This window comes from Anarrhichthys ocellatus, unplaced genomic scaffold (genome assembly GCF_004355925.1).
Source record: "Anarrhichthys ocellatus isolate YVR2014 unplaced genomic scaffold, GSC_Weel_1.0 scaffold18, whole genome shotgun sequence".
NCBI lineage: Eukaryota > Metazoa > Chordata > Actinopteri > Perciformes > Anarhichadidae > Anarrhichthys > Anarrhichthys ocellatus.
In genome coordinates, this window is record NW_022280048.1 from 6,732,414 (window position 1) to 6,749,046 (window position 16,633).

The 16,633-nt window shown below is 44.5% G+C and overlaps 1 protein-coding gene across 5 annotated transcripts in view; it reads left to right on the forward strand.

Annotated features, from left to right (window-relative positions):
- Positions 1-16,633, forward strand: part of auts2a (activator of transcription and developmental regulator AUTS2 a) — a 292,831-nt gene that overhangs the window by 90,673 nt on the left and 185,525 nt on the right. The window contains exon 1 of one of the 5 annotated variants that reach the window (XM_031857280.1): positions 20-6,355. The exons of the other annotated variants lie outside the window; for them this stretch is intronic. Within the exon in view, the coding sequence (XP_031713140.1) occupies positions 6,308-6,355 (48 nt within the window). The 5' untranslated portion in view covers positions 20-6,307. Of the gene's footprint in view, positions 1-19; positions 6,356-16,633 lie in introns of those variants that run through there. 5 annotated transcript variants of the gene reach the window in all.

Genomic DNA, 16,633 nt, shown 5'->3' on the forward strand with positions numbered 1-16,633 from the left:
GTGTGTGTGTGTGTGTGTGTGTGTGTGTGTGTGTGTGTGTGTGTGTGTGTGTGTGTGTGTGTGTGTGTGTGTAAATCTGTATTTGCATGCTGGTATCCACCTGAAGTCATCGCCAGGCTTTTACAAGGTCCTGGTTACATGTAAACACACTACATCATGGCACTTAGCTCTTGTAAGTGTTTAGTTTATACAGAACGTCTTCAGCTCCTTACGATGTAAACATTGAGCAACATGCTTTACAGTGTGACAGTGTCCTCCTGTGACCTTGATGTTTCCTTGTTTGGCTGTAGGGAGCTTTTCATTAACAGTTATAAATCAAACAAGGAAGGATTCCTTTATACACTATGTGATCTCTGTCTGAATGGCACCTTTTTGTGAGGTTGTTGCTGCTGTTTTTGTTCCAGAAAAGCAGGCAAGTTTTAGCCCCGCTAGTGTCACGGTGCATTGTCTGTCTGTCGATCGATCGAAATATCTCAACAACTATTGGATGGATTGCCATGAAATCTTGTACACACATTTGTGGTCCCCAACCGAGGGATCCCGACTTTCGTGATCCTCCTTTGTGGGATTTTACCTCTAGCGCCACTGCAAGGTCTAGGGTGTGTAATCGTCAGTCAGGTGCATACACCACAGGACGCAGTATGGCCATACTTCCTCCTCTGTTAGTTGGTGCTCAAATGATTTGACAGTTGATATTTAAGAGGCATTAAACCACTAGTATGCCCAGATAATCTATTCTTTTTCTTGCTAAACTGTGCATAAAGTGGTGTTTTGCATCTTATTTTTTTTCATCCCACTACAAATATGTTTTAAAATGATAAACAAATACGGTACATTTCATCTTCTGCCAGTCGACTTGCAGCCCTCCTAAACAGGACATCCGGGTTAACCTCATGGGCCTTAATACATGTAGCCTCGCTGCGTTAAAGCAAAAGTAATTTGTGCCAAGGCAATCTGGTGCTATAATCCCCAGTATTAGCAGGAGGAGGAGGTGGGGGGGCGGCGGCTAACATGATTTCCTGGCTGTGGCCTAGATGGGACTCGGGCCTGTATTATCTGGCCATCAGAGAGAGTCAGCCTCAACTCTAATATCTGTGTGTTAGGAGAGCAGGAAATGGCCTTTTGTGTTGCTGGCCAATACAGCCCGCGGACAGGAAGAGAGGAAACATGCACTGTGTCGTGCCATGTCGGGCGACTGCCTCTCTGTGCGTGCAGCAATATTACAGAGAGGAGGAAGTCTAAGACTCGCAGACAGAATCGGCTCTTTTAACTCCTTCGCTCCCTCACTAACCATTCTTACTGGAGGTAGAGGCTAATTGGGGTCTGACAACCTAGGAAATATTGCTCTTCCTTCTCTCCCCTAGCCGTTCTTTTTGTCTCTCCTCTTACCTTACATTGGAATTTGTAAGACACCCGTGTTTAACAGAGCAGCGCTGTGTTAGCCCCCGAGAGCTTAAAGATTAAAGCAACCTCTTAGAGCATTTAAGGAAGTGGAAGGAACCTTCTTATTTTTTTTTTGCAGAAGGGGTTTGCTGTTTTCTCCTTCGTACTCGCTCATTTGTTTTGTTTTGTGCCAGCAGGTTGAATGGAAAATTGCAACAGGGCTGAGGCTCCGGGGTGGTTGAACATCTGGGCTGCTGTTGCTGAGAGAGAGAGAGAGAGGGGGGGGGGGGGGGGGGATGAGTTTGCCGCTCGCTTGAACCCAGACAGACAAACATAGGAATTTACTCGGTTTCACATTCCTCCATGTGTCATGCACAAGGACACACTTGGATGAGCATTTACACCCACCAATGTCAAGTACGCAGACACAGGCATGTCCATACAAAACACACAGTTGTGTCTGAGCCCCCCGAGGAGCAGAGGTGCCTCCAGCAGGAAAGCGTCTGCAGGCAGGCAGCTCCAGGGCCTCTGTAGGCTTCTGAAGCTGCTCCTCTGTTTGGCCTTGTGGGAAGGGGGGATCCAACAAGGGAGAAATCAAAAGAAATGATATCATAGAACCACACACACCTTTCAGATGTATCATTGTATGAGATCGTTGGAGCATGAACACCCATTTCTTCCTCCTTGGCCTCTCCTGCCTGCTGATGAAGCCGAGCGGAAACGATGTTCCTTAAGCATGTGGTATTCCACTCTGCTGCCCCTGCAGTTAATTGTTTTGATATGATCTCTGTACACGCTGTGTTTAATTGTTTAACTAGAGATCCAAGAGGATCTCAAGATAACCGTATTATATCCTGCAAGTGTGCATTATAGCCCATAACACATTATCACCAGAGCAATGACATCATCTTTTCAGCCTTGTCAAGTGTCTGTGTTGTGTCTAAATACACACCAGGAGGTGGAATGATACCCCCCCAAGCTTCTTTTTTCTGCTTTTTTTGGATATCAGCCCTCAGAGCTCTCGCAGCTCTGTTATCCGGGCACAGCGATGGCCATCAGGGACATGGCCAGGCGTAGGCATGTGTGTGGGAAGTGAGCAGGCAGGCAGGCTGTCACTTAGCATTACAGCACTACAGTCTCCCCGTGGGTGACGTGAGGGGAGTGGAAAGTGAGAAGACGAGAGAGAGATGGAAGAGTGAGAGGGAGAATACAAGAGTGGAGCAAACAATATACAGCAGCCCACACACCAAAACACACAACCGTGAGTCTAAGAAAGCTGCTGTTTGTTCTTCTTTTCATTGGACCGACCGCTGAAGATAAGCTCTTCTGACAATACTTCACTGCTGGCCTCTGGAAAGAGAATCCAAAGTGAAAGGATGCTAAGAGGTAAAGGGAAGTGTTAAAGACTGGGTAGAGAAGACAAAAATAGTCGGTTCATACCGTTCATCTGGTGGGTTGCAGATCAGTAAATAAGGCTCCAGCATCTCTGCAGTGAAACAACATCACACCAGTCCTCTCTACTGCAGCAACCTGGGATAGCAATGTTCTACACTGCTGCATTTGGCTTATTTTAGGAGCCCACATGACCTACAGTAGCTTGGTACTATTTAATGGTGTTCCTACCGGAAATATTTGAAAGCTAAACCTACGGTATGGCAGCATTCATCTGCACAGGAATATAACACCTGAGAAAGAGTTTTCCCGTTACAGATTTTTAAGGTAATTCGACAAATCAATTAGCTGAAGAAGTCTTTGTAACAAAGTTGTTTTTTGTTCAACCTTACAGCACCTGTCTGTTAATCACATAACAGTTGACCCCAGGCTTCAATTTGTGCAGATAGCAAACAATCAGTGGGTTAAGTCCAACTTTCATAAGCATGACTTGTGTAAGAGATGCAGTCAAACCAAAATGTGAGTTTCCCCTGTTGTCCCACAATGATATAAAGGGTTCTGCCAGACTTTTTTCCTGCGCTGGCACGAAGCGTTTGGCTCAAAGGTCTGGCCCAGGGAGGCTATGTTTCCATGGATGCTAACACGGCTATTGGCACTACAGAGTCTGATTGCTTTTGTTTATAACCCACTGCTGTCCTGTGATAGAGTTGCCTCAGTGTAACTCAGGAGCTGCCAAATTTGGCTAAACCCTGTGGGGATACAGGAGCCCGTTCTAGCTGGCAGACATCTCAAGCAGTAGTCAAAGGTGACATGATTATATTGTGTGCATGGGATCGGGGCCCATGGGTGCAGAGGGGAGTGGCAGAATCTAAACATCGGCTGGGTGGCCCAGTCTCTGCTCTGGCTGTGTCCTTTTTAGTGCTTAAGACTTCACGGTAGGCGACTGGCTTATTAGAGGGTCAGTGCTGAAACCCAGCGCCCCTACTGCACATACACGGATTATTACCTAACATATTAGATTAGATCGATTTATCATGAACGTGTCACAAATTAGCCCATAAAATGAAAAAGTAAACATTCTAAATTCTTAATAAACTAAATAAAGGAATACATTTTTTGTGCCTCAGTCCAGAGAGAGAGAGACGAGGCCTCAGGAATTATAGCTGGATTCACAATGTGATATTCAAATGCTGATGCAATGGCTTCCATAACATTCTACTACTTTATTGATCTATGTGAGCTTTTGTGTCTCCAGTGTTTGTAGGCTGGCTGTCATTCTTCTGATGATTTCCTGTTGCTGATCCAGGAATCTTGATTTGATGACAGGATGGCATTACCTGCATGGATTGTTGATGGCAGGAAGCATGTGTGAAGCGTTAGCACTTGATTTGAGGCTTAATTCATGGTTAACATCGACATCTGCCTCAAGCTGGAGTTGAGTCACAGTACACAAGTTCAGAAGTTACTCAGTTTACTTTCTTACTGTACTTTACTACCCAGTCAGTAGTATGTGTTATAAAGCACAGCATGCTGTTGATCCTTGCATTTACAGTATTTACTCAATGCGACAATGCTTTGTATTTATCTCTCTGTGTATTTTTAATGACAGTTACCGAAGCATACACCTGCTCTGAAGCTTCCTGAAAACATATTTTCTCACTCAGCTTCTCACCATCAGTTGTTTTTTTTGCCAAAGAACAGTTTGGCTTATTTCATGTGACAGATTACTGTATTTGTCTTTTTGTCTGTGGACATCTCACTGGTTGGATGTAGGTGGAGCTCGGTCGGAAAAACATGATTGGCATAGGTCTGTGTACCAATCACAATTCAACTATCTTAATCAAAATATGATGAAAGCTGTGGTGTTTGCTTTTACTTTGCTAACATTGCTCTCTGTCTGCTTGATTTATCAGTATCAACAGTATCTACTTTATATGGTGATAACATGAAAACGTTGTGTTTACTGAATAGCTTGCTGCACTGCCAAACACGTCAATTAATGCAGGTCTATGTTCAGTTTTTGAAAAAATGTATAAAAGAGGGTAAATGCTCTGAAATAGTCCTGCAAGGATGATGGATTTTTGTAGGCCAATGCAGAAGTTAATATTCCCATTGGATTTTGGATTATTGCAGGTAATAAACAAACCTTTATTATACTTGCACATTTTGTTCAGCAACATAATCTTCACGAATAAAAACACCCCGTTTAGGACTTTTCAAGCTTAAATGCAAGTGCCACAAGTAAAACGATAACGTGAGGCTATAAAGGAACCCACCACTTCGATGTAACCGCCCTCTTCCAACTCATGCAATATGCGTTTGTGTGACAACCCCGACAACCACTGTACTCTCATATAGCTACTTGTTAAGAAACCGCCTTTTTTAGGACTATCAACACCGAGGGGTTTTATATCGTAGAACAAAAATTCAAATCTCTTCAGCTTGTGTTAACTAAAGACCTTATTTCAGGGATCGAAACAAAACTCCTTCCATAAAAACAAAAAAAGACAGACTTTGATTTCTGACTCAATTCCTGGTTTTAGGGCTCATTCCTGCAGCACTCTATTGGATTGAAAGAGATTTTTATTGGTAAATGGGGTCCTTTAAAAAAAAAACAAGGTTTTAAAAAAATCATTGTATTGTAAAGACCCCAAGAATGCACCAAGTTGGTTCAAATGTGGGATCTTTTAAAGCTGGATTGAAGGCGAGTGAGGCAGCGGTTGGCAGCTCATGAAATGGACACACTAACAATAATCCTTTTTGCAACACTTGTAAGTATTTGAAGCTCTCATGCAGAGTTGAGCTGTACCCGGTCTGATCTCGACATAACTGCATTTGACAGAGCATTTTCCAGGCACATTTGTTCAGCCGTCAGTTTATTTGGCTCGTGGGAACGCTGCGCCTTCAGGGTCAGACCAACATCAGGGGCTGCTGTCTGTAGAAATAATAGAGCAGACAGTGTTACTGCACAGAGGGCAGAGAAACGAAAATTGAAACGGATACAGAAGGGGGTTAAACGAGGTCAGATGGAAAGAGCTTAACGGTGCATAAAAGAGAGCAATAGGAAGCACTGGGGGGAGACATTGAGTGAGCAAGGGCTAGAAAAGGGGAACATTTTAAAAAAAAGCGAGAGAAATGGAGCATGAAGTATAGATGGATAGAAAGTTAGAGGAAGGAGAGAAGGAAAGGGCAGTGAGGGAGGCTGCTGCTTCGGGCTTTAGGGTTTGCTCACATTCTCCTCTGCTGGCATCTGCCACCGCTGCTGAACACAGCTGAAGTCCATCTGAGGAGCTCTTCTGTCAGCCTTCCAAGCGCACCACGCTGCACACGCACTGCGCACACCACGCTGCACCGCCAAGACGAGGGAGTGAAAGCAACCCGTAGTAGGCTCAGAGCGAGAGGGAAGAAGCACAAAGAGCAGCAGGATAAAGTAGCAGAAAGAGTTCAGTGTCACCGCACGCCGAGCATCGGTCTTTGGTGGAGACGTAGACTTTAACCCGGCACACTGAATCCGTCAGGATCACAGGACAGGATGATCAAGTCCAGTTGGTTTTATGTCAAGTTCAAATACAACGAGAAGGTAAGTACATATGTTGATTTCTTTATTTTTCTGCTCCCCCTGGGCTGATTCCTCTACTCTGAGTGTCCTGGCAAATATCTGTGACATTGATTGTCCATGAAAGTGTTGAATTATTGAGCCGTGCATGGATACTCTTTCCAGACATTCTTCATCTTCTCTCAGTGGAACTTTGAAGAAGAGGCCTGTGGTAAAAAGTATTTCACAGAAAGGCAATACACAGCAAACATATTATCTTCAATGCCATTTGATTGATAGCATTGCATGTTTTATTAGCACTTTGCTTACAATCTTTGCAAATTCAGTTCAAAACAATTTGTTTTTAAATGGAGGTGCTGCTATTTGCATTTAGTACCCTAGTTGCTAAAGTGTGAACATCCCAGATTTCATTTTCTTACAAATGTCTGGTGAGCACAGCATATAATACAAAATATATCTTGCAATATACCTTAATAAATATAAACAAATGTAGTATAACAGAAGATGCATCCACAGTAAAGTACAGAAACCCTGTCGCAGAAGTGTTGATGTAAGATGAGGGCATGAGCTTGTCTTGAGATGCAGTTCTGAAGGTTTTTTAGGCAGTGGGTGACGTCTCTGTCTGGACATCGGAGCCTATAGCTTGTGTAATGGGATTGAGTCTGATGGGACACACGTCCTCAGCCTCCTCTGTGTGTGGATGCCATTACTCTGTGAAAGCCAAGCTTCGGGTCAACAGCCAGCACTTTCCCCAAACGGTCGCAGATGTGCAAATGAAAGCGGCTAGTGTTACTTTTACCTTCAGTCAGTTAAGCAGTCAATCAGTGACCGGCGGGTCAGTCGGCCGGCCGGCTCGGCGGCTCCCGTTCGTGCCTCGTCTCTCTTTGTGTCATGGCGACGGTTTTGGTGGTGACCCCTTTATGCTGATCGAGTTCTCCACTCAGCATCAGGTGTCTGCGCTGTCGGATCAATAAAGCTATCTCATTACATAAAACGCTGGGAAGCAGAGCTCTGTTTACTCTGTTAACGTCTCACGGTTTAGTTTGAACACGTGGCACTATAAAAGAATCTAGAAGCAGCGTACATATGTTGGACTGGGCTGTTATCGTGGAGAAGTGAGAATGTGCCAAGTGGCCTCATGGGAGCATCTGTCGGTGCCCGAAGTGCTCCGTTTCCATCTGGCCTGCCATTTTGTACTTTAGCAGTCTTAGAGGTGGAGAAGTGAGAAGATGGCCGCTCTATTTATCTTTTAGAACCAGGTCTATTGTAACGATATCGATTCCCCTTTACAGCCTGTCAAAGAGTTTTACACCACCATGTGTCCAAGAAACAGCCAACATCTAAACTATGAACACAAATATACTGAATATTAAGAACTGATGGTTTCCAACAAAGAAAAGAGCAGTTGACTTTAAATATAAGTGTGGAAAAACGCTAAACACTCAACTTTGTTTGTTGAAGAAGTATTATTGCTTTCTGCAAAACCTGCTAAGTGACGTTATTAGAGCTGATTGGAACCATTGCTGGAGTGCTGGTCAGCATTGAAGCCAGCAAAACAAAAGGCGTCGGATCAAAAAGAACTGTTGCTGTAAAACTTGGCAAGAACACAACAATGGAGACTAGTTGAAGCAGCCATGACAACAGCACGGGTGTCCGCTGGCAGTGTCTGGTATAACAGTGGAGGAAAGTTTCTCTTCCTCTCGCTCATCCCATTACCCTTGTCAAAGTTACGCGGGTAACAAGTTTCCACATCACAGTTCCTCCCCCCAAATTAGGAGGAGGGCAATGGAGGGAGTTGAAACGGAAAGAGCCGAGACAAGATGGCTGGTTGGTTTTTATTTTAATAATTATGTCACGTAAAGGAGGGAAGAGATAAAGATGTAACGCTTGAGCTGATTTGTTACAAGCCTCGTTGAATCAGAAATATCTCTAAATTTGCACTGAATCGATAGCAGAGGCTCCAGAGAGTATTTTTACTACTAAAGTATGAAGAATTCAGCAGCTTGGTCAGCTGGTGCTGTACGTCTGGCTACACTGATCCTCATTACTAGGCCGTCCTCTACTTCTCTATTTTCCTCCGTGTCTGTGTTCCCAGTTAGAAGAGCGTGTACACAAGAACAGGATGTGTATGTCGGGGCTTATGGGGGTCTGGGCCGATTGCTGAGCGTGTGTCGGAGGAGGAGGAGAAGAAGAAGGGCATTTGCAGCCTTCGGCTTTTCCTGCTCCCAGCTGTCTCGCCTCAGGAGCAGCCAGCCTCTGTGTGATTACGCATGATTGACAGGCACCCTTTCAGCAGCATGCCAATAGGAAGTGACCTTAAACAAGTGTTGCCATTTTTGACTGAGTGAGTCTTTCATTTGACCCCCTCCCCCCCCCCAACCGACCCACCGCCTGCCTCGCTCTCTAAAGAGAAAGGGTGAGAAGGGCACGGAGCATGGTGGCTTCTGGGTCAAGACCAGGTCGTTGAAGTCTGAGGAAAGGGTAATTGCCACCCCTGTGTGTGGGCTCATGTCCTGAAGTGAGAGGGAGGTAGAGGCTGGATTACATTCCAGGTGGAATACAACACTGAAGTCCTCCTCTGTGTGTCTGCTCGCAGCTCTTTGTCCTCTAAACCAGTGCCAGGACCCCCCAGTGGGCCAACTCTGTGGCCGCGGACCCACAGAGGGCGAACAGCAACCTGACTCACACTGGATTAATTCACTTTAACACACACTGAGTGCCCTGTGATTGGTCTGTTAACTCTGGCCTCACCCATGGCCAGATGGCTGCTTTTGGAGAGAAACATTTACATGTTCGGGTACTTAACTGATGTCTTTAATAATGTACAGCGAGGAAACATTGTCATTGTAGTAATAGAAGATGTGGGTAACATCCTTATTTCCCCATTGGCGTCATAAGCTCATACAGCTAGTTGGTTTCAAAGACCTGGACCCCTGACTGAACAACATAGAATAACACTAAGTCCTTCAGTAGACACCCTACTGGAAGTATTAAAAGTGCTCATGCTGCAAAAACATTGACAGTGACTGATATTATATTTCATATGACATTATTAGATCTGTTGCTGCTGCAGGTAGTTTAGTTTTGTGGTTCCCAAACTAAGGGTCAGGCCCCTCCGGTGGGTCCCCAAATACATCTGAGGGGTGTTGAGAAGATTATTTGAATGGAAGGAAAGAAGAACTATTTCTATATGAAACCATGTGAGAAGTTTAGTGGATTAATGGGTTTGGTTGAGCTGCTAACAACTCAAACATCTGAAACGGGACACGGTGCCACCACCACACACGGCTTATTTTGTATCAGCTCACAGGCCAGAAAGGTTGCGAGCCACTGGTTTAAACTTTAGCCCTGCACTGTACTTTATAAGACTATAACCAAGTGCTGCTAGTGCCTAAACATAACCATAGAACATGCAATAAAGCAGATACTGTATTGCAATAAAACAAGTGAAATACTTTGTCAGTGAATTTTACTGAAATGTTCAGTGTCACGATTTTTCCGACCTGACAGATACGATAATTATCAACGTATTTGCTTATATACAAACAAGTTCTAGCAGAAAGGGTTGTTTTTCTGTAATATTAATCTGATAAGTAACTAATAACTATAGCAATCAAATAAATGTAGAATGACAAAAAGCAATATTTCCCTTATAACCGTGTACAGTACCTTTTAAAATGTACTTCCTTCCCACTGGTCACTAACTAACTGGTAGTTACAGATCCTAAAGAGAATCACATAGTAACGCATACGAAGCTGGAGGTAGCTTGAGGAAAGATTTGTTGCAGAGCTTACATTTGGCAGTGGGTGAGACTTTCTGTGGCCTACTTCTGTTGTTTGTCTTGAGTGTGTCTGTGCAGTATACTGATGAAAAGCTTGTTCTGCTATAGACATGCAGTACATTGATGTGTTCAGTAGTTTATCGGGGCTTATACTGTACACACGGCACAATATTTATCTGCAAGTTGTATTTATTTTGGATCGAATTTCAAACCATGTGTTCTACAAAATAACACACTCAAGACTGCTGCTATTACATTCAAACCTTCAAACAAACTGTGGCTTTCTTAACGTTGGCAGATTTATATGCCTTACCGCTAAACTACAGCTGCTCAGTATCGCTTTGTGTTCTTGCACTCAGTATCCTAACTTTATGAAGACTCAACTGAATCATTTACAATTCATTCAATTTACATTGGAATACAAAAACAAATGTGTTTCAGTTGCCTTGTCCGGGCTACTTGCCCCTCTACGGAAGGAAGCGAGATGGCCCACTCCTCAGCACCTTCCATCATCAGCTAAAGAAAAAGGATCATTTTTTTTAATATATTGTTGAGCCCTTTGTTATTCATTGTTGCAGCTTTATTTTATACTGCAGCTCAAGCATAAGGATGCTGGACAGATTGTAGAGCCCCTTGAGGAACGTTTCTGTTTTGTGATAGGGCTATGTATAAAGAATTGTCTAATTTACTCACAATTGGGTAAATCCCAGGTCCTATATATTTAAGGCCTGTTCAAGGCTCCAGACTAACTTTTCCAAAGTTGGTCACACCAGCACATAATTTGGTTGTGCATTTTTGATGCTACTTTCTAATATTATATGTTTTACTTCATTACAATTATGTGTATTGAGTAAATGAAATACAACAAATTGTTACGCAGTAAATGAAACCACCCAGCAGTATGAAAGATTGAATACAATAAGCTCAATTGCACTCAGCTACAACATTAAAATGCAGCTTACGATTTACGCCATCAATGACAATAACCTAATATTTACATGTATAATAATGTTCCAAATACAAAGCACCAGCCGCCTCCTCCTGCGTATGAAACCATTTTGTCTCATCCTGGAGCCCTGCTGTTGGATGAGACAGTCCAAACTCTCTCTGTGTTCCCACATATTGTTGATTGACTGGCTGTATTTACTGAGCCTGTGTGCCAGGCCTGGTTTGTTGGACAGTAGAGGGCGACTGTAATGACTGTAATGACTATAATGACTGTGAAACCCAGAGAGTGGGGTGTGGGTTCTCATTATTGCCGTCTCTGGAGATGCCACAGTATGTTATATGAGAGACACATGGTGTGGAAACCTCTCTTGGGTGGTATCGCCTATTTCAAACATAAACTCGGGGAGAAGGTTGAAACCACGGCTGCACGTTCCTGTGGATCGTTCTGCTCAGGGAAGTCCTTGAAGAACCCAATCCTGCTGCTGGGAGAGTATTGCTTCCTGGTTTGTAGCTTGGGTCTAATTGTGTTCCCTGCTTCAGAGGGTTCCTCTTGTGTAACTGTTGCAATGGCAAAAGCTGTTTTCTTTCTGTCCTTTTCCGTTTGATCTGCATGAAAGGTTTATCCCTCTGCCCATCCATCCAGGCTTGACTTTAATATGAGTTTATTGGAGCCATTTTAGCCAAGCCAGTTTAATTTATTTATGCTTAAAGAGCTGCAGCGGTAAGAGGCTTACGGAACTGTTAACCCCGGCAATGCCTATCGCAAAGCGGGCCCTGTCAGTTTTGTTTTTTTTTCAATCCAGAAAGGCTTGCTTACATTCCAGACACATTGAAATTCTAGGAGAGCGCTCCACAGCTTGCCGAAGGGATTACTGGTAAATCCCTGCAAACTCCAGATGTTTTCCCAGGCAGCGCGCAGTGAGGAAACATTGCCCATCCCCTGTAAACATCTGTCAGACAAAAGCCTCCACCACAGCGGAGACAACAGAAGCTTAGAGGGAGTAAAGTAGCTTGACTAGTCAGATTTTCACTCTGTTAGATGTGTTTGTTCATGAAGAGCGAAGTGGTTTTGCGGGGCGTCCTGTGTGCCTGTTTATGCTAAGCCTCGAAGTGGACGAGTGGACGGTACAACTGAAATACTTCCACAGATGAGGAGGCAGGATTGTCATTTTGCCCATCTTATATTCCAAGTATCTCTAAACCCAGAGATGTGATTGGTGGATTCAAAGGAGAGATCGTCAGACAGAAAATAATGAATTGAGTTTTTATTTATTTTTATACATTATAGAAATTATGCGAAATTAAATAATCGTAACTGCCCTATATAATGTTTGTTTGTAGCCTTGCTAATACCCGTGAGGTCTGAAGTCACAGGAGCAATTCCTCTTTGTGTGTGTGTGTGTGTGTGTGGGCGTGTGTGTGTGTGTGTGTGTGTGCGTGCGTGTGTGTGTGTGTGTGTGTGTGTGTGCGCGCACGCGCAGTTGCTGCTGGGTGCAGGCCCCAGGCCGGATCTCATATCCCCCTGCCATGTTTGTGTTAATTTGCTGGATGTAAACACAGTGAGTGGGCTGTAACAAGGCAGTGCCTGCCTCTGTGTCTCTGGTCTCCAGCCTCCTCAGTGGAAGACAGAACGGAGAGAGGGAGCGGCTGACCAGAGTCTGGATCACTGAACAATTGCAGGCCAGAGAGAGAGAGCGAGTGGTAGAGGGAGCGAGCCCTCAATGTAGCCACTAGGGACAGGCCTGACAGATGGATGGAGCGTATGACTGGATGCCTAGCCAACTGGAAAGACAACTTTCACCCACACAGGCTGTATGCTTTTTGCCTGTCGCCTTTTATCTCCATCTCTTGTACACAAGCTAAAGGAAAGAAAACAGGACGTGTGTGTCCATAAACCTGCCACTATATATACAGTATACTGTATGTGTGTATATAGACCAGTGGTGGTGGTTAACATTAACCATCACAGTGTGAAATATAGTTTTACCCACCAATATTCAGTATAACAGTTTAAACTGACTACAGAGCGTTGAAATGATTTTTGGGACAGTGGCAAAATCTGATAGATTTATGTATTTGGACATTGTGATTATCGCTCCATAGTATAGTTTATAGGTGGAGTCTGCACTTCCCAGACAATATTCTATTTGCCTACCTTGTATTATTAAAAATAATTTGTTGTTACCACTAGTGAAGTCAGGTCAAATCAACCAGGACACAAGTTTATAGAGAGAGCTCCTCATTAAGAGGGAACATTGATAATGCTCTCAATCTTCTTTTTTAATTTGCCATCGCAGACACATTTCTATCTGTATGGATTAAACAAACAAAGTAAACCGTGTTAAATAGTGACATTGAATGGTGCTGGTAAGTGGGTTTAGTTTGACAGAGCCGGACTAACTGTTTCCCCCTGCGTTCAGTCTTTGTGCTAAACTAATCTAACCAGCTGCTGGCTGTAGCATTATGTTTGATGACCAGGTATGAGAGTGGTGTTGAGCTCCTCTTCTCTTCCTCCGCAAGAGAGCAAAAAAAATGGTAAAAGTATTGCTTTCAGGTTCCTAAAACCATTTTGTTGATTATGCGTGACATGAAAATCTTTGAAAACTTCTGCTATGCTTGAAAGCAGAGACGTGTCCACACTGAGTAAAGGTGTGTGTAGAGCTGCTCAGTGAATGTGTGCCTCATTTTCTCCCCATAAGGAGCCCTCCCAGAGCTCATTAGCCCCAGTTAAATTCCCAGTGGAATGCCAGATCCTGCCTGCCGTCTGCTGCCCGCTCCTGAGCAGCTCTGGTTTCAGCCTGCTGGTTGACCGGGCACGGGGATGGTTCCCATAGCTGGGCTGCCTGAGCCGCATGGGCAGACCCTGGTACCCTGGCTGAAAGAGCCCTCTGTTATCCAGTGCGCACGCTCTCATGCAGTGGAGGGTCACTTCACACAGAGACACACACACAGAGGCAGCCTGGCAATGTGAGCTATGGGAATGTCACAGATTTGTGGAAGGGTGGATCACATGCTTACAGACTGCTGGAGAGCAAAGCCCAACAATTGCTTTTTGTCTGAACGTAAAGTTGTGTAACTGTCTGGCAATACCAGTCTACGCTGGCGTGGTCCGGAGAAACAATCCTATGCCTTTTCCTGCAGCCTCCCTCTGAGTGAGGCTTGGCTTAAACTCTTTCTAACTCGGCCAGCTCTGCAGAACAGATCTGCATACACACAAGTGGACCCACTCTTGCATTCAAATGCAAAACGTCTAGATCATTATTTTCCATCAGGACGTCGGGGAAAAGTCTGTGTATTATACACCATCAGTGTGACCAACTGGCTTTCTCTGCGTTCAGCGTAATCCACCGTAGTCCACCGTGGTCCGTACCCCAAGTTGGCTTTTTCTCTAAAAGTTTTACCCAGTTGGGGGGGGGGGGGGGGGACGAAGTGTGAGGCAGAGCGGGCCAGGGGAGAGTGCGTATCAAAGAGAAGCAGCCATCTGTCAGCACAGGCAGCAAACAGCTGGTGGAGGAGATGCAAGGTGTCTGAACAAAGACTGACAAGATGGAAGATGACAGGAAACAGATTTCCCTCCCTCTTAGCCCTCCTGCAGGAGAAGACTTTGACCATGCTGTGATGTCTCGCAGTGTCCAGATGCTGGCTTTCCTCTCCTCCTCACTCCTCTCATCTCCTCTCCTCTAATCTTCTTGTCCTCCCCCTCCTCTCCTCTCGTCTGCTCCTCACTCCTCTCATCTCCTCGCCTCTAACCTTCTTACTCTCCGCTCCTCACTCCCCTAATTTCTTCACTAAACTTCTTGCCTTCCTGTCCCTCTCCTCTCCTCCTTTCCTATCCTCCACTCTCCTCCTCCAGCAGAGTGACTGTCACCTCACTGCTCTTCCTCTGCTAGTTTTCCCTGGCGTGTTACTGTAGAGATTCTTCAGTCTGCTCCCTCGCTGCTTAATTTGTTCATTTGCATTTCTGTAGCGCGCAACAGGAACAGAGAATCTCTCATCTCTCATGTAGGCACACACAATTAAACTAGCTCTACTGGAATTATCATGTAATAATTAATACATTTTATGCTTTAATTATACTAATTATAATTGCCTTTACTCAGTGTAGAAGGTTTTTTTTGGAAAATAGGGTTTTTGTGGGAGCTAAATATTACATTCTGTGAATTATTTAGCTGTAGTAATTGACCTACTGCAGCTTAAGTAGATACACATCTCTGCGCTCATTTGCTCAGATAAACGAAGCGGTGTGAGTTGTGTTAAGTAAATTTTTAGGAAATGAGTATGGGCCATGTGTTAATTAGTGTTGCTGTGTAAGCCGCCTTACACCAGGTCTTCTCTCTCTACTTAGCACAGTCTATTCCCCTTTGTGCCCCCCCCCCCCCCGCACTGTTAATTTGAACAGAAAATGCAGTCTATTTCTAAATAGGGCAGGGGTGCACACAAGCTGCAATCATTAAGCCCATTTTCTGCCAGCTTAGAGCTGTTGAAAAGTCTGTAATGGAGGGAAAGCAAGGGGGGGGTCTACTCTCTCTATCCACACTGTAACGTGTAATGTGTGACTTCGGCCACTGTAATACTGTAATGGCCCTAATTGTCTAATCGCTCTAATATGTGGCTGCTGCTCTTGGACATGACCTGGGCAAAGTGAGCTAATAAACAGTGATTACTGTCACTTGAAATCAGCACATAGAAAAGGGAGGGCGGGGGGAGTTCTCCTTTTCCCTCGTCTCGCCTGTTTTTGTGCTTGACAGACAGGGGAAGCATGGTGGCGGTGAAAGGTCAGCTTGTGGTTGCACACAAGTGATGGAATGACAGAGAGAGAGGGTGCTGTCATCTCCACATCTTGTCCCTTCGGTCGGTTAGATTGACAAGCTGTCAGCCCGGCCAGCTCATACTCTGTGGAACAAAGAATAGACAAGGCAGAGCTTTCAACATCCCCAACCATCTGCCTCTCTGTCTCTCCGCCACCTCCTGGTTCTCTTCTGTACATGCGGTTCGAAATCGAGTTTGACATATAGGCCGAGGCTGCTGAAAAACGGCGTTCCAGTAAGTGCAGATGCCAGTACTTCATCGTCACTGCGACTTGAGGTGCATCTGTCCATGCCATGAGGCTGGATGCTAGGAGTCACTAGGAGATAAGGTGAGATGAAGTCAGAGTTGGGGCTGTTACATATGTTTACAGGAGGGAGACAATGATTTGAATCCGGCCCTGGAATCATTTTGACCCGCAGAAAAAATGAAAAAAACAATAGTTTTTTCTTAAAGGAAAGAGTTGAACTTATGTCAGCCAGTTTGATGATCTTGCAAAACGAGTGGGCACATCCATGAAACATTTTCACCCTCCATCCACCATCCTCAAAGAGCATGATTAGTCACAAAATAACTGCTACATTTTGGTTTATTCTGTATTTTATTGGTCATAATTTATGCACAAACATATGATAGTTGTTGGATCTGTTGATGCTGAACTTGATTACTTTTACTCTAATCTACCTGAAAGATTGTGAGAACAGATGCACACCTGCTGCTTTCTGCTATTCTTCCCCACTAATGGACATAACAACTACCAACACAA